Source organism: Cyanistes caeruleus, chromosome 4, assembly GCF_971803275.1.
Source record: "Cyanistes caeruleus chromosome 4, bCyaCae1.hap1.1, whole genome shotgun sequence".
NCBI lineage: Eukaryota > Metazoa > Chordata > Aves > Passeriformes > Paridae > Cyanistes > Cyanistes caeruleus.
The window spans coordinates 35,086,952-35,109,984 of NC_141704.1; the positions used below are offsets into that span (position 1 = coordinate 35,086,952).

Here is a 23,033-nt window from a genome sequence, read left to right on the forward strand (position 1 = left end):
GACTGACTTCTTGCCTGTGTGTGTGTATGGCAGGGAGCTGTGCCAAATTGAAAGTTAAAATGAGTAGAGGAATTTATTGCATTTTGAACATGTTTTGGCATTTGGTTTTGGTTTTTTTCTGTATGAAATTAGATGAATCATCTCTGAACCATTTTTTCTGTTGCCAGGAAATGCTGAGAATTAACACCTATAGCTGAGCCTCAGAAGAAGGGTAGAAAACATGAATCAGAATAAAATAGCAGGATCCAAGCAACTGTATTTTTAAGAATTGTGTCTCTCAGTTCTCCTGTCTCCAAAACAGAGATGGGCTTCACATGTTTGGGAAAGTCATGGTAATGTGAAATGCAGTGCAGTTAGGTGTTCATGAAGAAAAGCCATAAAGAAGGGGAAGAATAGGAGAAAGAGTTCAAGAAGAATTTTCCTCAGTATGAGTACAAACAGCTGAACACTGGACCTTTGTAAGGTCCTCTTCCTAGAACTTGTAATGTCATCTATGGTGGCTGCTCAGCTTTGTTCCCTAGAGCCAAATACCATAAAAGGGATGTGCAATAATTGAAAAGAACATGCAGTAATTGGAAAGCTACCCTGATTTTGATTTTTTTTTTTTTAGTTGGCCAGCAGCCACTAAGTTTGGTTTGTATTACTATTTATTTTTGCAAGTTAATTGATGTTTGTTACTGGTTATAGTAATCTATACTTTCCATGCTGTCTGGGAAGTGCTCTAAGGGGCTTTCAGATCTGATCTCTTGCAGTCTGAGCTGGCTCACATTGATAGCACCTGCAAAAAAATAAATTGTTCTGTAGGATTTGCTGGCAGATTCTTGTTACTCTACCAGAGATCTCTGTCCATACTGACAGTGCATGCAGAGACTGACAGCCTGGAATACCACTGAGATCCTGCTGTTCTTGATTTCACCTCAAAGCTAACTGTAATTGCGATGGTAAATGCATAAGAGGGAGGGAAGGAGAATTCCTCTAAGTAAGGGTCCTTCCTATCTGTTCTTTTTTATGTCTGAATTGCAGGGAAATATGTACTACTACACGTATCAAATAAGTTTGAGCGTGACTTGAGTAATGATCTCTGGTGCACAAAGAACTTTGCTTCACTTTGTGCTGCAGCCAAAGCTTTTATGTACAGAAACTGCTGTGACATGATCTGTAGCACAGCAAAAGAACAGTGAGCAAAAATTGTATTTTTCTTTCCAGCTACAGATGAAAATATGAATAGAATGGTTCTTTCACATCCTTTTCAGACTCAAGCTCTGTCAATTTTTTTCCCCATGTTCATGAGAGATGTGAGTGGATTTTACAGATTTAGCACCGTGTGATTTATTTATAGCGTGATGTGTTTGTGCACTAGAGACTTTCATGAAGCTCTGTGGTCTAATACAAACTTTTTGATCTTTGGTCTTTAGGTCCCAAATTTTTCCACTGATATTGGGGTGCCTTTCACTGAATTAACAATAGGAAAGTGTTTCAAAGAGGGCAGTCCATTCTGAGAGGGATAAAGTATATGCTGTCTAACACTTCATGCATAGAAGTGTGGAACATCTGGCAACTTTATGTTTGGAAGTACAGGAGAAAAATATGCCTGAGTCTTTCACAGTAGCCAGAGATATAACCCCAGTAGGAGAAGCCACAGCACAGCTTTGTGCTACTTCAGTCTCTTTGAAACCGTTTTATTTTAAAGAATGGGAGTCTGTTTGCTTTCTTATCTAAGGTAAAATCGACCCTCTGGAGATTAACACTAAGTTTTCTGACTCACTTAACTTTAAAGGAGAATTCCTAATTTACGAAGAAAACTTTCGAGGTCCGTTGGGTGGCAGAACTCGGGAGTTCTTGTCCCCTAGCTACTCAAAAACAACTCTTCACGACAAGACACCAACAGGCGAAAAACAGCCGCTCGAGCGGCCTCACAGATGTAGGAAAAGGACGATTTCGTGACAGATAAAGCAGAAAAAACCCCATTCTATTTTACCCGAAGGAAAACAAGGCGGAGCGCGGGGCAGGGGGCGAGGCGGGGCAGCGGGCGGAGCAAATCCTATAGCCGCTGCTATAAGAGAGGGCGCGGCGGGGCCGCTGCTGCTCGGAGCTGCCATGGCCGAGAGCGCCCCCGTCCCGGCCAAAGCCCCCGCCGCCAAGGCCGCCGCCAAGAAGCCGAAGAAGGCGGCGAGCGGCTCCAAAGGCCGCAAGCCCGCGGGGCCCAGCGTCACCGAGCTCATCACCAAGGCCGTGTCCGCCTCCAAGGAGCGCAAGGGGCTCTCCCTCGCCGCGCTCAAGAAGGCGCTGGCCGCCGGCGGCTACGATGTGGAGAAGAACAACAGCCGCATCAAGCTGGGCATCAAGAGCCTCGTCAGCAAGGGCACCCTGGTGCAGACCAAGGGCACCGGCGCCTCCGGCTCCTTCCGCCTCAGCAAAAAACCCGGGGAAGTGAAGGAAAAGGCTCCTATGAAGGAAAAAACTACAGCAACCAAGCCTAAGAAGCCGGCGGCTAAGAAGCCTGCCAGCGCCGCCAAGAAGGCGGTGACAGCTAAGAAGAGCCCCAAGAAAGTTAAGCCGGCAGCCAGGAAAGCAGCCAAGAGTCCCAAGAAGGTGACAAAGGCTGTCAAGCCCAAGAAAGCGGTGGTAGCAGCAAAGAGCCCGGCTAAAGCAAAGGTGGTGAAGCCCAAGTCAGGCAAGCCGAAAGCTGCCAAGGCGAAGAAGGCAGCGCCCAAGAAGAAGTAAGCTCCTCCCTGAGGAAGCCTTGCTCCGCAGTTAAACCCAACGGCTCTGTTAAGAGCCACCCACTCTTTCTTAAAGGAGCTGAAATGCTGTGGCTGCCGCTGTTTGAGGGCGGTTTAAGCAGGGAGGTGTATGGGGGAAACAGCTGTCTGCTCGTGAGTCTGGGAACAGCTCGAGGGGCGCTTGAATTGGTAGGGGTGGGGAGCAGCTCCTTGGTGGCTTATCAAAATGCCCCCAGGGCGCAGGGACTGATTGCGGAAGGGCTGAGCTGCTTCCTGGGACCGCTTCAGCCCCGCCCCAGAGCGAAGGAAGGCGGTGTGAGACTTTGTGTGCACGGAGTTCCGTCTCAAATTGCTTGTTAAAATGTTAGGCTAGAAAGAACTCTCGTGGGTTTTTGTCACCTTAATGAAATCCAAGCTCTTTTTCTGAAATTGTAGGTGGCTCTTAAAAGAGCCTTTGGGTTTCTCTTGCTGAAAGTCTGCAGCCTTGGTTGTTCGGTGCTCACTTGGCTTTCGCCTTGTGGCTGTCGGTCTTCTTGGGCAGCAGCACGGCCTGGATGTTGGGCAGCACGCCGCCCTGCGCGATGGTCACCTTGCCCAGCAGCTTGTTGAGCTCCTCGTCGTTGCGGATGGCGAGCTGCAGGTGGCGGGGGATGATGCGCGTCTTCTTGTTGTCGCGGGCCGCGTTGCCCGCCAGCTCCAGGATCTCGGCCGTCAGGTACTCCAGCACGGCCGCCAGGTACACCGGGGCGCCGGCGCCCACGCGCTCCGCGTAGTTGCCCTTGCGCAGCAGCCGGTGCACGCGGCCCACGGGGAACTGCAGCCCGGCCCGCGACGAGCGCGACTTGGCCTTGGCGCGCGCCTTCCCGCCCTGCTTCCCGCGCCCGGACATCGCTGCACCAACACAATTCTCGTCAGGAGCCTCACTCAATGCGCCCAACTTCCGAGCTCGGCCTTATATGCCTTTTCAGCGGAAGACGCGACTTTCGATTGGCTGAGACAGGAACGAGACTGAAGCAGCCAATAGCTAAGCGGATCTAGATTTGACCAATGGCAGTGCACGCCGTGGCGCCAACGCTGCAAAAACTTAACTCAGCCAATAATAGTTTAGTATGCGGGAACCCTAATTTGCATAACCGCCCTATAAATGCGGGCGCTCAGAGGAGTTATCAGTTCTCTCTCCGAGAAGCCGTTCCTGCGGTTAGAGTGAGAGCGTTCGCTGCCATGCCCGAGCCGGCCAAGTCCGCCCCCGCGCCCAAGAAGGGCTCCAAGAAGGCGGTGACCAAGACGCAGAAAAAAGGTGACAAGAAACGACGCAAGAGCCGCAAAGAGAGCTACTCCATCTACGTGTACAAGGTGCTGAAGCAGGTGCACCCCGACACGGGCATCTCGTCCAAGGCCATGGGCATCATGAACTCCTTCGTCAACGACATCTTCGAGCGCATCGCCGGCGAGGCGTCGCGCCTGGCGCACTACAACAAGCGCTCCACCATCACGTCGCGGGAGATCCAGACGGCCGTGCGGCTGCTGCTGCCCGGCGAGCTGGCCAAGCACGCCGTGTCCGAGGGCACCAAGGCTGTCACCAAGTACACCAGCTCCAAGTAGGCGCTTTCTGCGTCCCTCGTCTGACATTTTCAACCCAAAGGCTCTTTTAAGAGCCACCCACCTTTTCAGCAAAAGAGCTGATGCTAAAGCGAGTGTTTACCTGTCCTGTTTGTTTTCGGAAGGCGGCTTGTGGGGGGGCGGGAAATCTGTAGCTGCGGTGTAATGGTACCGTAGATCTCAGTGAAAACCGGTTTTACAGTGCGGTAGACGGTTGTGTCCTGCATCTGCTTCAACGGACCCCCGAGGACGTTCATAACCGCTTTATTTAACTATCAGAGTCCATTTTAGTGTACGTGCAGTACGGAGGCGGCGGGTTACACAACAAATAAATGTCGGTAGTCGCTCAATTTAAGCAGCTGAAGAACATACGTTCCTGACCGCTGCTACCTGGGTTTCTTTGGTGTGAACCGGGAGCATTGACAGCCAAGGTGTCCAGTGGGTTTGTTTCCTGTTCTGACTAAGAGCAAAAGGCTGCGAGGTGGATACCCACGCCCGCAATGTGCGCTCTGGCGGGTGACCAGGGGTAGCAAACAGGAACTCTTCCTCGCCTACGGCCTCAGCAGTCCTTTCACATCCAGGGCCAAGCACAGGGTACCCAGGCTCGCATTTTCCCGGCTTTCATCGACCTCTCTGCCCCCGCTCCGCACAGACTCCGCCGCCGAGCAGCGGGCGGCGCTGGGGGCGGGCGGGCAGGGCCGGGGCCGCTGCCGCGCTCGGTCCGACCGGAGTGAGGACTGCGCGGAGCCTCCCCGCGGGCGGGCCCGGCCGCCTCACGCGCCTCCCGCCACGCCGCTGATTGGTGCCGCTCGCGGCTCGCAGCCCGCGCTTCACAGGGACGCGCCCCCCGCCGCAGACGCGCCGCTGCCACCAGGGCCGGCAGCCGGGCAAGCTCGGCCGGGCCGGGCAAGTCGGCTGCCGCCTGCGCCTTCGGCCTTTCTGCCGCGGCCCTCGACCGAACGCGGCTGCCGAGCGGGAAGGCACCGCGAGTCCTCGGGGAAGGAGGCGGCCGGCGGCGGCGGCAGCTTTTGGCAGCGGTGCCGAGGCCGGGCCGGGACGCGGCGGAGCGGCTTTGCAAAGCAAGAGGGGGAGCCCGAGGCTCGGGCAGCGGCAGCGCACCGGAGCGCTCGCTGCGGTGCCGCCGCCCCTCCTCCGCCTGGCAAGGGGCTGCGGGCAGGGGCCGGGGCGGGGCGAGCTCGGGGCGCGTTTCCCGCCCCGGAGGCGGGGCCTCTTGCCGGGCTGGAGCGAAGCGTCCAATGGCAGGCGGGCGGTGCCGCGCGGGCGGCCAATGGGCGCGGGCGGCGGGTTATAAATGCCGGGGGCGCGGGGCCGCTGCTGCAGTGTGAGTTGTGCTGGGCGCGATCGGCTTTGTACTGGGGCTGGGCCATGGCGCGCACGAAGCAGACAGCGCGTAAGTCGACGGGCGGGAAGGCGCCCCGCAAGCAGCTGGCCACCAAGGCTGCCCGCAAGAGCGCGCCGGCCACGGGCGGCGTCAAGAAGCCGCACCGCTACCGGCCCGGCACGGTGGCGCTGCGCGAGATCCGGCGCTACCAGAAGTCCACGGAGCTGCTGATCCGCAAGCTGCCCTTCCAGCGCCTGGTGCGCGAGATCGCGCAGGACTTCAAGACCGACCTGCGCTTCCAGAGCTCGGCCGTCATGGCGCTGCAGGAGGCCAGCGAGGCTTACCTGGTGGGGCTCTTCGAGGACACCAACCTGTGCGCCATCCACGCCAAGCGCGTCACCATCATGCCCAAGGACATCCAGCTGGCCCGCCGCATCCGCGGGGAGCGCGCATAAAGAGTTCCCTGCCACAGCCCTTTCCGGCCAGGCACGGATCAAACGCACACGAACCCAAAGGCTCTTTTAAGAGCCACTACATGCACAATAAAAAGAGCTGTGGCGCTGCTTTCAATGCCGTTTCTTGAAGCCTGGGGGATGTGGAAGAAGGTTTAAAGTTTACAGTGGGTTATTTCAAGCAGTTGTGTTCCAGTAATGTAAACTGGATTATCAGTTGGTAAAACTTCCTGTAAATAAGTCCTGGGTACAACACAACAGCAGTGAACCTCGGGAAGTTTTAGATCACAATCCTGGGACCTCAGACAACATTGTGTTTATTCGTATTGCCTTTATACTTGGCAACTCTGTCATCAGGCAATTTCAGAGATCTAATAATAGCCTAACGGTTTTTCCCCTATGATCTCTTACCTCCCCCTACTCCAGTACTGTTCCTAGAGCCCCAGTTAAAGGTGAGCCCAGAAATAAGGAAAACATAAAGGGACGTTGGAAAAGAAATTTTATAACCGTGTCTGAAGAGCTTTACAGCTCAATTCAGTGTTCATGTAATGGCTTTAACGAAGATGACAACACAATGCACATTACATCCACAATCTCTCCTCCCCCATCCAAAACCATTCCCTTTCACGACAGTGCCACAGCTCTTTTTATTGTGCATGTAGTGGCTCTTAAAAGAGCCTTTGGGTTCGTGTGCGTTTGCCTCCGTGCCTGGCCGGAAAGGGCTGCGGCAGGGGACTCTTCAGGCGCGCTCTCCGCGGATGCGGCGGGCCAGCTGGATGTCCTTGGGCATGATGGTGACGCGCTTGGCGTGGATGGCGCACAGGTTGGTGTCCTCGAAGAGCCCCACCAGGTAAGCCTCGCTGGCCTCCTGCAGCGCCATGACGGCCGAGCTCTGGAAGCGCAGGTCGGTCTTGAAGTCCTGCGCGATCTCGCGCACCAGGCGCTGGAAGGGCAGCTTGCGGATCAGCAGCTCCGTGGACTTCTGGTAGCGCCGGATCTCGCGCAGCGCCACCGTGCCGGGCCGGTAGCGGTGCGGCTTCTTGACGCCGCCCGTGGCCGGCGCGCTCTTGCGGGCAGCCTTGGTGGCCAGCTGCTTGCGGGGCGCCTTCCCGCCCGTCGACTTACGCGCCGTCTGCTTCGTGCGCGCCATGGCCCAGCCCCAGCACAAAGCCGATCGCGCCCACCACAACTCACACTGCAGCAGCGGCCCCGCGCCCCCGGCATTTATAACCCGCCGCCCGCGCCCATTGGCCGCCCGCGCGGCACCGCCCGCCTGCCATTGGACGCTTCGCTCCAGCCCGGCAAGAGGCCCCGCCTCCGGGGCGGGAAACGCGCCCCGAGCTCGCCCCGCCCCGGCCCCTTCCCGCAGCCCCTTGCCAGGCGGAGGAGGGGCGGCGGCACCGCAGCGAGCGCTCCGGTGCGCTGCCGCTGCCCGAGCCTCGGGCTCCCCCTCTTGCTTTGCAAAGCCGCTCCGCCCGCGTCCCGGCCCGGCCTCGGCACCGCTGCCAAAAGCTGCCGCCGCCGCCGGCCGCCTCCTTCCCCGAGGATTCGCGGTGCCTTCCCGCTCGGCAGCCGCGTTCGGTCGAGGGCCGCGGCAGAAAGGCCGAAGGCGCAGGCGGCAGCCGACTTGCCCGGCCCGGTCGAGCTTGCCCGGCTGCCGGCCCTGGTGGCAGCGGCGCGTCTGCGGCGGGGGGCGCGTCCCTGTGAAGCGCGGGCTGCGAGCCGCGAGCGGCACCAATCAGCGGCGTGGCGGGAGGCGCGTGAGGCGGCCGGGCCCGCCCGCGGGGAGGCTCCGCGCAGTCCTCACTCCGGTCGGACCGAGCGCGGCAGCGGCCCCGGCCCTGCCCGCCCGCCCCCGGCGCCGCCCGCTGCTCGGCCGCGGAGTCTGTGCGGAGCGGGGGCAAATGGGCGGTGGGGAGCGGATGACAGCATGGAAAGAGGCGCGCTTGGGACCCTGTGCTCGGTGCTAGCGGCCTGTGTTGGACTGTGCAGTTCGGGGACGAAAAAGCATACTGATGGGAGGGAAGGAGTGAGGGTATCTATCTCAGAGCCTTTCCAGAATAACTGAAAAATAAGAGCCCAAAGTTGTTGGAACCGCCTGTGCTCTCCGATTCACACCGTCATCCATTTGTGTAGCTCAACGTGGAAACAGCACATACTAGCAGTTAAGAACAGATTTGTTTAGGTCGTTTTGAGACCAACAGCAGCAATTGCTCGTCTAACCCTTGGCCCCTAAACGGGGTATACACCAAAATGGAGCTCCCGGGGTTTTTTAAGAGAATTACAAGCATTCCCTTCTTTGTTGAAGCAGATGTAGAGCACATCTTTTTACTACAAACAGTGCATGTCCTGCTTGCCTTACAATTTACGATGCTTTTATACCATAATCTCTCTTTTCAAAAAAAAAAAAAAAATCAAAAATCCAAACGGGACAGCAAAGTACAGATCGGCATAGCATCAGCTCTCTTGTTGAAAAGATGATCCAGGAGGTCTTGCACAGGGCGCAGAAGCATCTTATTTGGATGTGGTATATTTGGTGAGAGCCTTGTTATCCTCAGAGACAGATATTTTTTTCCCTTGCCAGCTACATGCTCCATTCGGGTGTGGGGCAGTATAGGAGATGAGGCTGCCGAGTAATGAGAGTTCTTGTGAGCTGTAAAGATATGTAGTCGCTGTCACTCCACATCCGTGTACATGGCTATTTGTGTTTCCTGGGTGTCAAAACATAACATTTTGCACATGGAACAGAGAAGGAGGGGGTGAGGTGATGTGTGTGTCCTCCGCGGGCGCCGAGATGTGTGTGTGTCAGGGAAGGGCAAAGCAATCTGTTTGCTGTTTGATACGCAAAGCGATGCATGTGTCAATGGGAGAGAGACATCTGTACCACATGGGGCTCTGACTGAGGTGTGTGTCAGCCAGTGCACAGTGATGCGTGTAGAGGGAAGCAGCAGAATGCTTTGCCCATTTGTCGGGGATCAGAATGATCCCTCCGTCGGGGAGAACTAAAAGGATGCGCTATCAGGTGCTGAACAATGTTTGTCAGCTGGTGCAGAGCCATCTGTGTGTTTGCTGGCCTCAGGAGGTACTGTATGTTGCAGGGAGCAGAGCGATGTATGTGTCAGCGTGTGGAGGGCTCTGTGGGTCAGGACGTGAGGCTAACATGGATTGAGGGCACTGAGCGATGTGCTTTGGCAGCGGCTGGGAGATGTGTGGGGAGGACGGCGCAAGGAGGCTCAGAGACAGGGATGTGATGAGCTGCGTGCATCGTTGGGCGCAGAACAATCGGTTTGTAAAGCAGTGTGGAGCGATGTGCTTTCCTTTGGGAACCAAGTGATATGGGTGTAAATTGGCGGGCAGCGATGTGTGTGCGGGAGCAGCGGGACGATGCCCATGTCATTGGGAGGAGAGCGGTGTTTTGGGAGGCGCAGAGCGATGGCAGCCCCGTATGCAGAGCAATGGGTGCACCAGCATTGAGGAGAGACGTGTATGTCTGGGGGGTGCCCGATGATGCTGGTGCCAGGGAGCGTAAATCTAATTTGTTTTTCAGGGTGTGCTGTCTTTTTCTGGATAATAGAGCTATGTGTATGTTAGACACACACTGTGTGCATGTTTGCATATCCTTTAATGGTAAGCATGTTATGGAGCTTTTAGGAAGTGAAGGATGTGTGTGCTGAACAAAGCAGAGTACCGAAACACTTCAATGAGCTGTGGAGAGGTCACTGTAATAAGTACCCCGTGTTGGGACTCCCGAGCACTTGGAAAGAGGCATCAGGTCTGCCTTCTGCTGCTTCTTGATGTGGGAGTGAATGTGCTGTGCAAGTCACTAGATCATAATTTGCCAGTTTCATTCTGTGTTTCTTCAGCTGACCTTGCACAAGCTGCGACAGCACAGTGAGAGGTGAAAATCTGCATTTCCGTGCTCCCGTTTGCCAAGCGCGGCGCTGCCCTCCCTGCCCTCCTTGCCCGAGGTTCACTGGGTGGTCAGACCTTCCCCAGGCCAGCCTTGGGAAGATGAGCTGGTCACGAAAGTGCCCAGCGCGATCAGGAGCTTGGTGACCGTGCTCTGCCCAAAGCCACGGCTTGTTCCGCCCTGGCCTCAGTGCTCTGCCCGTGCCGCCTCCCGGCTTCTCTCTGCTTCTGCCTGGCTTAGCGACTGAGATGTTGATTCCACACACCTTGTCTTGTGTGGATATTCCTTTCTAGAAGTACTGGTTTTGAGAGGGTTACTTACTTTCTGTTTCTTAAATCTCTGCAAGAAGCCCTAGAACTGTCATACTTATGGCGCCCGAATTAACACTTAACGGGCTTCTGAGGTGTGTGTGGAAACAGAGGAGCTGTACACAGTCCCACAGGTGCACTCGTGTCCTGGAGCAGCTCCTTTCCCCAGCCACTGCACCCTGGTTAGCCTGTCCTGTCCAGGTGGGACAGCCGTGGGGCTGACAACAAACCTGACCATGCTTTTCCTCTTGGTGTCAGAGATAAGGACATACTCTGTGCCTCTGACTCCAACAATCATCACTAATTGATTGTCTGTGTTATCTTTAGCTTTCCAAGAGCAGTTTCATGCAGACTCTTAAGGTGAAAATACCTTGGCATGGGATGGGGAGAAAATTCTTCTTCTCGGTGACAGTATGAAGTGCTTTTATTTTTGCTTTTTTTTGCTTTTTCTTTTTTTAGATGAAAATTATCTAAATTAAAACATTCTTCTTGATGGATTTTTGCAGATGGGTCATATCTCTGCCACTGATTGCCTGTTAAAATCTTCTCCTTAATAGGCACTGATGGGAAAGATATTTTTGCATGGGGAAAAAAAGCTAAGTGCAATGTGAAAAGACAGTAACAGCTGCGATCACCACCAGAAGGCACGATTATAAACAAAAAGCAAAAAAAACCAACCAAAATCTACCAAAACTAAAAGAACCTCAGCACACAAATACCCATGAACAACAAAATCCGCTACAAAAAAAACCCCAAAAAATCCCAAGAAACAAACAAAACCTTGCCACCACAACAATAAAAAACCACACAATAGAAAACCAATCCCAAACTGACCCAGGCAGTATAAATCACTTTTTCTTTGTGAGTTACTTATCAAATTGCATCTGGAAGAGACAGAACCATAAGAGCCCCCACAGTTAGTCTGACCTCTTTCTAAAAAAATATAGAAAAATATCCTGTGAAGAGCTATAAATGAGTAAGCTGAATGCATTGCTCACGGTGGATGTACCAACATGATATCAAGGGAATGGGGACGGCAAAGACAATGAAAAACATTTGCACTTTTCAGACAGGGATTTTAACACACTTTTGTTCTAGTAAAATATTGTCTTGCCTGCAGGAGCAGCCCACAGAGACATTTGACCTGTCTGTTCCCCTCCTAACTTTTTTCTGTCCTTTCAGATTTATGGAACAACTGATTCCCTGAACACAGAATGACATTTGGTAGGGAAGCTGGTCCCCATTGATGGTTCCACACGCTGGAAAATCTGACCCTGGGCCAGAAGTGCAGAGCAAAAATGCTTATTTCATCACAGTAACAGTGTACGGGCAGATTTAATTGCAGTTCTGCTTGTACTTCTGCATCCAAGTGGACCCTGTTCCCATAAGGGAAATATCCTTCTTGTTGGTTGGACATTCCTTCTCCCTTTTCCTTTGCCAGTCTTGAAGGTAATTTGTTTTCCAAGTTTTCTCAGACTTGGCACTCTGAACTACCCCTGTTGGTTTTAACACTGACTTTGGGGTTGTACTGAACCCCAGGTTGAAACCAGTCTCAGGTTTTACCTTTCATGTTGTGCCTGTGCATCTCTGGCTCCACTTTCCCAGCTCAACCCCATATCAACATCATCCCAGCAGATTTGCTCAGTGACCCAGGATGTTGTGGCTGTGGCCAGTCACTGTCATAGTCCCTACCCCACCCACCATGTGCATTAAATATTAAAAACATTTATAGCAATTCAATGGATTGATTGATTGGTCTGAACTGATTCTTGAAATTATCCTTTAACTGAGCTCAGAAGTTATCAACAACTTTGTGGTCTGGAATGATCTAGGAAATATTTCTCTCTTGCTTTGAACCAAAATCAAACTGTTGAAAAAAAAGCAAGCTGTATCTGTGTAATATTTAAATTTTCTTCCTAATGCCTACCTTAACTCTGCCCATGGACTTTTTATTTTGAGAGATTGCTGTTCTGTCTGGGGCCTTTAAATCTCTACAAATACAAAAACTTTTGTCTTGGGGAGGAGTCCTTTGATGTAAAGTGAACAGTATGTAATTATAAGTTCTTCCCTATTGAGACGTGAAGTTTTCTTACTAATGTAACAATGTTTTATGGTTTAGTATATCATGATAAATCAGTTTTTAAATGAAATCCATCATGCATGGACAAAAGATGTCTTTCAAATCACACGAAGTCTGCAATTACATCAGGGGCATGTTTGAGTTCCCGTGAGTAACTCTGTGACTTTAATTATGAAGGGTTTTTTTGTACCAGAAGCACCCAAAAGTCAGAATGAATTTATCTGCACAACATGGATGAAGTATCACCTAGCACAAACATCAGGAAGGGCTTGAGAAAATATTGCAGTTGCAGTGCAGACTTAGGCAGCCCCAGGTGAAAAACATGGTAATGGGGCTTTGCAGCTACAGGCTTCACACATGACTTGATCACCCTGTTTGAGGTGTGCATATCTAGGCTGCATTCCTGCCCCTCAGCTGCATCTGTGAGCTGGATGTCTCCATACATCCTCCTGAGCAAACACTGAAAGCCAGTCACAGTCACAGGTCGCTCAGTGAAATTAATCACAAGACTGAAGGGATGAAATTGATGGCTATAAACTGTTCAGAAGGATCAGGAAAGAAAGGCAGGGGCAGGTTGTCTTCTATGTAAAAAAAAAAAAAAAAAAAAAAAGTGGATTGATTGCAAAGAACTGTATTAGAAAAACAGTGATGGACAGCTGAGAGCTTCTGGGTACAAAACTAGAGGCCAAGCCAAAAAAGGAAACCTCATGGATGGTATGTACCACAGGCCACCCAAACAAAAGATCTAGGATGCTGATGAAGTTTCTTTCTTCAACTACAGGTGCCATCATATTCACAGGCTCCTGTGAGAAAACATCAGTCAGTCTGACATCTGCTGGAAATGTGGCACAGAAAGCCAGGAGTTATCCAGGAGACTCCTAGAGCATGCTGAAGACAATGCTGGATATTTTTATACAGGTGAAAAAAAGTCCAACCAAAAGAGAAGCACGGCTTGACCTGTTCTTGCCAACAAAATATAACTAATTGAAGATGTCAAGAATGGTGGTAACCTGGGCTGCTGCCTGAGTCCAGACCTATCACAGATTTGAGGGATATGGGCCAGGCAAACCAGAGAGACAAGATATTTAATTTAGTAAACATTCAGTTGCTTAAGAAAACAGGATACAAATCCCCTTGGAAACTGCTTTCAGGGGTTGAGGAGAAGGACAGGCCTGAAAGTTATTTAAGGACATTTGTCCAATGGAGCAGGTACACTTCATTCCCACACGTAAGAAAGCTGGCTAGGAAGGTATAAGACCAATCTGGCTGAGTAAAGACCTTGTGGTCAAACTGAAGTGCAAGAAGTAAATGCACAGGCAGTGGAAGCAGGGACACATACCCTGGGATGAATATAGGATGCTGTCCAGGTGTGTAGGGATGGAATCCAAAAAGCTGAAGTACATCTGTAACTGAATGGGGCAAGGGGTGTGAAGAATAATGAGGGCTTCTGTAGGTACACTGGTCAGAAAAGGAGGACCAAGTAAAATGGGCCCCCAAATAAAAAAGACAGGAGATTTAGTGACTACTGGCATAGCAAAGACTGAGGTACCCAACAAATTTTTTTGCCTCAGTTTTCACTGGCAGTCTGTCTTTCTCATCTCCTAAGTCTGTGAAACTCAAGGCATAAACCAGGGGAACAAAGTCCTTCCCCTACTGTAAGAAAAGATCAGGTTCAAGACCGTCTGAGGAACCTGAACATACACAATCCATGGCACCTAAGGGGATTCATCCCAGGGTCTTCAGGGAATTAGCAGATGTAGTTACAATACAGATATCATTTAATATTTTCATCAATAACATTGTGGGATCGAGTGCACCCTCCGTAAGTTTGTGGGTAACGCCGTGCTCCGTGGTGCCATTGATTCACTGGAGGGAAGGGACACCATGAAGAGGGACCTGGACAGGCTTGAGAAATGGACCCATGTGGACGTCGTGAAGCTTGACAATCTCAAATGCACAGCCCTGCACTCAGGTCAGGGCCATACCAAATATCAGTACAGACTGCAGGATGAACTCATTACAAGAAGCCCTGCACAGAAAGTCTCAGAGATATGGGTGGTATATTTGGACATGAGGTGGCCATGTGCATTTGCTGCTCAGAAAACCAGTTGTATCCTGGGCTGCACAAAAAAAAAAGCACAGCTAGCAGTTAAAGGAGGTGATTCTCTTCATTCACACCACTAATGAGACCTCACCTGGAGTATTGCATCTACCTCTGGGGTCCCCAGTACAAGAAAGTCTTGGAGGAAGCCCACAGGAAGGCCATGAAAATGATCAGGGAGCTAGAACACCTCTCCCATGAGGAAAAGTTGTGAGAGTAGTGGATATTAGGCCTGGAGAAGACAAGGCTCTGGGTAGACCTCAGTGTGGCATTTCGATACTTGAAGAGCACTTATAAGACAGAGAAAGACTTTTCACCAAGGCCTGCAGTGACAGGGCAAGAGAAAAGTTTTAGAAGTGAAAGAAGTTAGATTTAGATAAGTTCCAAGGAAGAAATTTTTCATTATGAAAGTGGTGGGACACACTGGAACAAGTTGCCAAGAGAAGTTGTTAATGCCTTCAGTGGAAGATTTCAAAGCCACACGGGATAAGTCTTTGAGCAACCTGGTTTAGTGAAAGATGTCCTTGCCCATGACATGGCCTAGATAATCTTTGAAGGACCCTTCCAACACAAATCATGGTGTGACTCCATAGTGCACCAAATCATAGGAACCATAGGAAGGACCTTCCTGAAAGCACCTATCCAAACCAGAATAGGAGAAAAGGGAGTTCTTGAATTCCTGACTGAACTTTGGAAAACTTACATAGAATCATAGCATCATAAAATATGCTGAGTTGGATGGGACCCATCAGCACCATCACGTCCAACTACTGGCCATGTGCAGGACACCCCAGGAGTCACACCCTGTGCCTGAGTATGTTGTCCAAATGCTTCTTGAGCTCTGTCAGGCCGGTGCTGTGACCACTGCCCTGGGGAGCCTGCTCCAGTGCCCAAACACTCTCTGGGTGAAAAGCATTTTTCCTGACATCCAACCTAAACCTCCCCTGACTCAGCTTCATGGCCTTTCTTTGAGTCCTGTCACTGGTCACAAGAGTGAAGAGATCAGTGCTTGCCTCTCCTCTTCCCCTCTTGAGGGAGCTGCAGACTGTGATGATGAGGTCTCCCCTCAGTCTCCCCAGGCTGAACTGACCAAGTGACCTCAGTTGCTCCTCATATGGCTTCTCCTCCAGACCCTTCACCATCCTTGTGGCCCTTCTACAGATGCTCTCTAATCACTTTATGTCTTTTTTATGCTCTGGTACCAAAACTGTGCACAGCTCTTGCGGTGAGAGCAACCAGTGCACAGCAGAGGGGACAATCCCCTCCCTTGCCCAGCTGGTGACGCTGTGCCTGATGCCCCCCAGGACAGGGTTGGCCCTCCTGGCTGCCAGGGCACTGCTGGCTCATGTTCAACTTGCCATCGACCAGGATACCCAGGTCCCTTTCCTTGGCACTGCTCTCCAGCCTCTCATTCCTCAGTCTGCACACACAACCAGGATTGCCCTGTCTCAGGTGCAGATTCCAGCATTTGCCCTTATTAAACTTCATATGGTTTGTTATTGCCCATGTCTCTAATTTGCCAAGATCTCTCTGCAGGGCCTCTCTGAACTCAAGGGAGCTGACAGCTCTTCCCAGCTTAGTGTCAATGACCAACTTAGTATTCCTTTGAGCCCTGCATCCAAGTTGTTAATGAAGATGTGGAGAATTGGGTGAGGGTGGAGCCCTGCTAAACCCCACTGCTGACAGGCTGATGTTACCCCAGTCACTCTAACTCTTTGTGCCTGATGTGTGAAATCCAGTCAGGCTGACATACCAGGCCCTTGGCTCCCTGCAGAAGGGAGTATCTGATTGCAATTACCCTTCTTTTCCTCAAGACAGAGGAGGTCTTGATGTGGGGTACAGATGGTGTTGGCTTAGGGGGCCCCTCTATCCCAGAAGGGCTCACCTCATCAGTTGTCTGGCCTTCTCCTTCCAGGGCCTCATTCCTGTTGTAGAAGGTGCCAGTTCTACTTGTTATGTTTTCAGAAGGAGAAGGAAGCTTCCTCCTGGTCCAGCACTTCCAAATATCTCTGTCCACTGTATTTAAATCTATTCTGTTACCAGAAGGATCAAGAAAATCACTGCCTGTGCTCCTGATCTTTCAATCAATCAGCCCAAGGCCAATTGGTATTTAATAAATGGTCTGTTAGCTTTACAACTTTTTTAAAGGGGAAAATAGAAGAAAGACATCATTTTGTTTTTACTGAGCACATCATAATATTTGAAGCAATGAGTTCTTTTTTTTTTAGGTAAGTTCACCCATTAATTAAAGGAATTAAACTTATTTCTCCCTCTCTTCTGTACCTGAAAACCTTTGCAAGATCTCTTTCCACTTCCTTCTTTGCTTAGCCTAAAATTAACTATTGTTGTAAAAACCAAAATTTTAAAAGTCCAGATAGGCAGTCAAAATTTTGGAAGACCAGGAAAAGGAGCTTTTAGGAGAGCACGTGAAGTGTTCCAGAAATGTGCTGCTATATCAGGTGTTTGGAAGTAGGCTAGAGGCCTAGCCTAAATTCAGGAAAATTCATTTGCAAAGGTTCAAAAGAATTTAAAGGTAAAGGAACTAGAGACTCCAAGTGATTAGAATGTATTAAGATACAGAATTTGAAGGGAATATGTATGCTACAGAATTATCACCCAGAAACCTCTCCCCAGTGGTGTGTATCCTTCCCAAGAGATTCACTTTTGTGCAAATGTAGTTGACAACTGAAATTCACAGTTGATTCAGGAGGTGAAACCATCACAAAATATAGCATCAGGACAAAAACAAATCCACACCATCTTCTGGTTTTATCCTCTCCCACATGATGTTATTCTGCTGGTTGTCCTCCCTTGAAAAAAACCTCTCTGAAATGCCACCACATCTCTTGACTGTCTTTAAGTATACCCCAGTCAAGATTATGTAGTACCACTGAGAAGTTCATAAACCTGACTCCACCATCATCAAAACTTCACAAGACAGTGTATGATATTTTATTATCAAAAGATAAAATGAAAGAAGCCAAAAAACTACATTTACAATCACATGAATCAATCACCTGGGACTCTGATTCTTTCCCACAGTGTCCTACAAATATTCCAATATTACTGTCCAGTTACTATCAAACTCATCTCAAGAAAAAATCCTTTTTATGTGTATTCAATTTATCCCACATCACAATAGTCATACATTGGAAAAAACCATGCCATTGCTTCTCTCGGCAGTTCTGAAGAGAAAATTGTATGCTTAACTCACTTGAATGACTTGAATTATTTTATTAAAGAAATGCCTGCAGCTTTACATCTGTTTTTTCATCACAAAAACATGTTTTTAGTTTTAAATAAAACATGATTTTATCTTGTTTTTCTTTTTGTAAAACTGCTGATTGTGGCTGGCAAAATTCCTGAATAATAATGTAAAAGTAAGCAAAAAAATTAACACTACCTTTAGATGAGAACATACCAATGAATATGTTTGCCTACTGTTCAGTGAGAAAAGAAGCATTTGGAATACAGTTAATTAAAATATTAATACAAAGGCATAGAAAACCCAGAGGGACAGAGAAGCAACTTATATATGTTATTCTGGGGCTTTAAACATAGATAATTATTTAAGAGAGCTGCTTTACAGGTTAAAGTTTCTGGTAAAAAAATGTTTCTTTTACTTGTTACCAAGTCCTACGGGAGATAAATAGGACGCTGTGTCCAAAGGTTTCATTATTTTGAAGAGATGAAGTCGCGTTATGGAAAACAACTCCTAACCCAGATACAGAGACGACTGACTACCTTGTGTTACTTGCATCTTTTCAAAGCTAATTTACGCTAAGATAAGGTCTCGAGATTACCCCCATTTTTCAACAACTCGATGAAAAACCCTCTCGGAGACGTGTATCCCATGTCACTGTGACAGTGGTGTCAGAAGCAAAGTTTTAATACAAAAGGAGAGAGAAAAAATTTAAGCTCCAGCTCTACGTGCAATCCCCAAACTCGGGGATTACTGACTTCCCTGAAACTCATTTCAAGTCTCGCTTGAAAGAAACGCCGCAAGGCAGAAATATTCTCTGTCCTCAGCAGGAATGCTCAGAAAGGGGGTGCGGCGGTGCAGGAATTTTTAAGAAAAATCCACTTTTTTGCAAGGGAAGAAACACAGGGCGGGCGGCGGGGAGCGGGGCAGGGGGCGGGGCGGGCTCTGGAGCGGACCAATCAGCGCCCTCCGCGCTGCTATAAAAGGGGGCGCCGCCGGTGCCGCCGCAGCCGCGTCTGTGCAGCGTCGCCATGTCCGAGAGCGCGCCCGCTCCCGCTGCTGAGGCAGCGCCCGCCGCCCCGGCCCCCGCCGCCAAGGCCGCCGCCAAGAAGCCGAAGAAGGCGGCGAGCGGCTCCAAAGGCCGCAAGCCCGCGGGGCCCAGCGTCACCGAGCTCATCACCAAGGCCGTGTCCGCCTCCAAGGAGCGCAAGGGGCTCTCCCTCGCCGCGCTCAAGAAGGCGCTGGCCGCCGGCGGCTACGATGTGGAGAAGAACAACAGCCGCATCAAGCTGGGGCTCAAGAGCCTCGTCAGCAAGGGCACCCTGGTGCAGACCAAGGGCACCGGCGCCTCCGGCTCCTTCCGCCTCAGCAAGAAACCCGGGGAAGTGAAGGAAAAAGCTCCCAAAAAGAAAACTTCAGCTAAGCCCAAGAAGCCGGCGGCAAAGAAGCCCGCCAGCGCCGCCAAGAAGCCCAAGAAGGTGGTGACAGCGAAGAGCCCCAAGAAAGCCAAGAAGCCGGCGGCCAAGAAAGCAGCAAAGAGCCCAAAGAAAGTAGCAAAGGCTGTCAAACCCAAGAAAGTGGCGGCAGCAGCGAAGAGCCCGGCTAAGGCAAAGGCAGTGAAGCCGAAGTCAGCCAAGCCGAAAGCTGCAAAGGCAAAAGTGGCCAAGGCAAAGAAGGCGGCGCCCAAAAAGAAGTAAAGTCACTGAGGAAGTCTTGCTCTGCATTTAAACCCAACGGCTCTTTTAAGAGCCACCCACATTCTCTTTCAAAGGTGCTGAAATCATGAGTTTGTGTATTTATACTGTAGTCGAAGGAGTTGGGGATAATGGCAGCTTTAGAAAAATCCTTTCCAATAGTTACACAAGGTCAATATTTTTAAATACAGTTTTCCACCATATAGACGGTAATTAATACAATAATTACTGATACCATGTATAAAGGAATGATGGTCAAAGTGAGAGGTACTAAAGGTATAAGCTATTGTCCTTATAGTGTTTTTGCATTATTAGATAGCAATTTAGCTCCTTAAGGAAAAAGTGTGTGGCTCTGAAAAGAGCCTTTGGGTTTCTCTGGATGAAGGTCTGCAGCCTTGGTTGTTCGGTGCTCACTTGGCTTTCGCCTTGTGGCTGTCGGTCTTCTTGGGCAGCAGCACGGCCTGGATGTTGGGCAGCACGCCGCCCTGCGCGATGGTCACCTTGCCCAGCAGCTTGTTGAGCTCCTCGTCGTTGCGGATGGCGAGCTGCAGGTGGCGGGGGATGATGCGCGTCTTCTTGTTGTCGCGGGCCGCGTTGCCCGCCAGCTCCAGGATCTCGGCCGTCAGGTACTCCAGCACGGCCGCCAGGTACACCGGGGCGCCGGCGCCCACGCGCTCCGCGTAGTTGCCCTTGCGCAGCAGCCGGTGCACGCGGCCCACGGGGAACTGCAGCCCGGCCCGCGACGAGCGCGACTTGGCCTTGGCGCGCGCCTTCCCGCCCTGCTTCCCGCGCCCGGACATGGCAGCGACTTCAGCGGCACCGGCGGCAGCAGCAGCGGCAGCAGCGAGCTCAGGAAAGCCGGGAACACCGAGAGAGCGCTGAGCGGGAGCCCCGCCTGCATTATATACAACTGGGCCGGAGCGGCAGCGCCCGTTGTGATTGGCTGCGAGGGAGGACTTGTTCGACGGCCAATGGGAGAGCGGCTCGGGTCGTGTCCAATAGCGAATCCCGGCGCCCTGCGCGGAGCCGAGGCCCAGCCAATCGCGATGCGGCGCTGCCGGCAGCGCTGCTATAAAGGCGGCTCCCGAGGCCGAGGCGCTGTTGTGCGCTGCTGGTCGCAGTGTCGAGAGCGAGTGAGGGACCTGCGCTTGCTGCCATGCCCGAGCCGGCCAAGTCCGCCCCCGCGCCCAAGAAGGGCTCCAAGAAGGCGGTGACCAAGACGCAGAAGAAAGGCGACAAGAAGCGCAAGAAGAGCCGCAAGGAGAGCTACTCCATCTACGTGTACAAGGTGCTGAAGCAGGTGCACCCCGACACGGGCATCTCGTCCAAGGCCATGGGCATCATGAACTCCTTCGTCAACGACATCTTCGAGCGCATCGCCGGCGAGGCGTCGCGCCTGGCGCACTACAACAAGCGCTCCACCATCACGTCGCGGGAGATCCAGACGGCCGTGCGGCTGCTGCTGCCCGGCGAGCTGGCCAAGCACGCCGTGTCCGAGGGCACCAAGGCTGTCACCAAGTACACCAGCTCCAAGTAGGCGCTTTCTGCGTCCCTCGTCTGACATTTTCAACCCAAAGGCTCTTTTAAGAGCCACCCACCTTTTCAGCAAAAGAGCTTTAATTTCTTTATTTCAGCCTAATTTTTTTTTCTCAGTGTATTCTGTACCCTTACAATGACTGTTTAATCCCAAATACCGAAAACAACTTTTATTTAGAGAAGTAATACAAATATAAAACCCTACTTAGATCCTATTTGTATTTTTTTAGGCTTGCATATTGTTTTCCCTACTGAGCCCTTCTATTTTCTGATAAGCCTTCATTTTGCCTATTATGTAAGAGTTGCTTCAATTGCAAGGCCTTTTCAGGGCACCTTCCCTGTGCCATCCACCTCCTATGTACTGTAACTCAGGCAGTCATTTCTGAAAGGAGGGAGTTCAAAAAGTTTAGTGTTTTCTGCCTTCGGTTTCAGCCGTGGCCTCTCCCCTCTCATATTTCTCACAGGAAAAAGCCATGTATTTCAAAGCTGCTTTCTTGAATTTATAGGGAGATACTTTTTCTCTTTTTAACTGTTATATAGGTCTTCCCGATCTGAAAAATGAATTTTAAAACAAATGCCTTAAAATATTAATAGAGCACTCACCTGTTAATTCATTTCAATAAACTCTTTTAACAACTTGCTAACGGCTTGAGGACTAAATAGCATAAATGTAAAGTGATTTCTTAGTCCCTGCTGCCCCCTTATGGGTGTTCCCAGATTTTTTTTTTTTTACTAAGTCTCATTGTACTGAGCTCCTGCATATTAAAAATTATTTTATAAACCCCCGTAAGGTTCTATATTTCATTTACATTAATCCTCGAGGTTTTGCAGACAGTAACGTGTGTTTCATGAACAGTAGGTGAGGGCTATGAGGTAAGGAATGTGAAAATACAATAAAGGGGATAAGCAAAGTCTCAAGTAGTACAAATTTTACATCCCTGTGGCTGTGCCTGACGACACAACTCTTAGCAAAGAGCGAATACATAAACTACTGTGGCTGCAGTTATCCCGGGAGAAAAACACACTTTAAAAATATAACTGGCTCGAAAATAAGTATAAGTCCTCAATCTCATCACAGATTCTAGTGTTACCTCACACTACCAGGAAAAGGAAACTTAACAGCTACTTCGATAGATGATAAGAGTAATAAGAGCTCAATAATCATATATAGATAAGCCCCCAGAACATAAAGGCTCCCTTCTCCAACAACTGAAAATGAATTCATTTCATACCAGTGCCACAGCTCTTTTAATTGTGCATGTGGTGGCTCTTAAAAGAGCCTTTGGGTTCGTGTGCGTTTGATCCGTGCCTGGCCGGGAAGGGCTGCGGCAGGGGACTCTTTATGCGCGCTCCCCGCGGATGCGGCGGGCCAGCTGGATGTCCTTGGGCATGATGGTGACGCGCTTGGCGTGGATGGCGCACAGGTTGGTGTCCTCGAAGAGCCCCACCAGGTAAGCCTCGCTGGCCTCCTGCAGCGCCATGACGGCCGAGCTCTGGAAGCGCAGGTCGGTCTTGAAGTCCTGCGCGATCTCGCGCACCAGGCGCTGGAAGGGCAGCTTGCGGATCAGCAGCTCCGTGGACTTCTGGTAGCGCCGGATCTCGCGCAGCGCCACCGTGCCGGGCCGGTAGCGGTGCGGCTTCTTGACGCCGCCCGTGGCCGGCGCGCTCTTGCGGGCAGCCTTGGTGGCCAGCTGCTTGCGGGGCGCCTTCCCGCCCGTCGACTTACGCGCCGTCTGCTTCGTGCGCGCCATGGCCCAGCCCCAGCACAAAGCCGATCGCGCCCACCACAACTCACACTGCAGCAGCGGCCCCGCGCCCCCGGCATTTATAACCCGCCGCCCGCGCCCATTGGCCGCCCGCGCGGCACCGCCCGCCTGCCATTGGACGCTTCGCTCCAGCCCGGCAAGAGGCCCCGCCTCCGGGGCGGGAAACGCGCCCCGAGCTCGCCCCGCCCCGGCCCCTTCCCGCAGCCCCTTGCCAGGCGGAGGAGGGGCGGCGGCACCGCAGCGAGCGCTCCGGTGCGCTGCCGCTGCCCGAGCCTCGGGCTCCCCCTCTTGCTTTGCAAAGCCGCTCCGCCCGCGTCCCG

The 23,033-nt window shown here is 51.3% G+C and overlaps 9 protein-coding genes across 9 annotated transcripts; 5 read left to right on the forward strand and 4 right to left on the reverse strand.

Moving 5' to 3' along the window:
* Positions 1-629: 629 nt before the first annotated feature.
* Positions 630-3,612, reverse strand: LOC111930895 (histone H2A-IV). Its single transcript, XM_023929206.2, has one exon. The coding sequence runs from the start codon at positions 3,610-3,612 to the stop codon at positions 3,223-3,225; it is 390 nt and encodes a 129-aa protein (XP_023784974.2). The 3' UTR covers positions 630-3,222.
* Positions 2,098-4,672, forward strand: LOC111930633 (histone H1.01-like). The gene has a single exon (XM_023928745.2). The coding sequence runs from the start codon at positions 2,098-2,100 to the stop codon at positions 2,722-2,724; it is 627 nt and encodes a 208-aa protein (XP_023784513.2). The 3' UTR covers positions 2,725-4,672.
* Positions 3,771-4,672, forward strand: LOC111930712 (histone H2B 5). Its single transcript, XM_023928867.2, has one exon. It carries the CDS (start codon positions 3,771-3,773, stop codon positions 4,323-4,325), a length of 555 nt encoding a protein of 184 aa, XP_023784635.2. The 3' UTR covers positions 4,326-4,672.
* Positions 4,673-5,708: 1,036 nt separating this feature from the next.
* Positions 5,709-6,119, forward strand: LOC147653562 (histone H3). The gene has a single exon (XM_086885879.1). The coding sequence runs from the start codon at positions 5,709-5,711 to the stop codon at positions 6,117-6,119; it is 411 nt and encodes a 136-aa protein (XP_086742005.1).
* Positions 6,120-6,551: 432 nt separating this feature from the next.
* Positions 6,552-7,296, reverse strand: LOC111944296 (histone H3). Its single transcript, XM_023947066.2, has one exon. The coding sequence runs from the start codon at positions 7,264-7,266 to the stop codon at positions 6,856-6,858; it is 411 nt and encodes a 136-aa protein (XP_023802834.1). The 5' UTR covers positions 7,267-7,296; the 3' UTR covers positions 6,552-6,855.
* Positions 7,297-18,731: 11,435 nt separating this feature from the next.
* LOC111944345 (histone H1.11L-like) lies at positions 18,732-21,732 on the forward strand. Its single transcript, XM_023947114.2, has one exon. The coding sequence runs from the start codon at positions 18,749-18,751 to the stop codon at positions 19,412-19,414; it is 666 nt and encodes a 221-aa protein (XP_023802882.2). The 5' UTR covers positions 18,732-18,748; the 3' UTR covers positions 19,415-21,732.
* Positions 19,421-20,211, reverse strand: LOC111944346 (histone H2A-IV). The gene has a single exon (XM_023947115.2). The coding sequence runs from the start codon at positions 20,209-20,211 to the stop codon at positions 19,822-19,824; it is 390 nt and encodes a 129-aa protein (XP_023802883.2). The 3' UTR covers positions 19,421-19,821.
* Positions 20,568-21,732, forward strand: LOC147653563 (histone H2B 1/2/3/4/6). The gene has a single exon (XM_086887662.1). It carries the CDS (start codon positions 20,568-20,570, stop codon positions 20,946-20,948), a length of 381 nt encoding a protein of 126 aa, XP_086743788.1. The 3' UTR covers positions 20,949-21,732.
* Positions 21,733-22,163: 431 nt separating this feature from the next.
* On the reverse strand, positions 22,164-22,728 carry LOC111930887 (histone H3). The gene has a single exon (XM_023929193.2). It carries the CDS (start codon positions 22,696-22,698, stop codon positions 22,288-22,290), a length of 411 nt encoding a protein of 136 aa, XP_023784961.2. The 5' UTR covers positions 22,699-22,728; the 3' UTR covers positions 22,164-22,287.
* Positions 22,729-23,033: the final 305 nt, after the last annotated feature.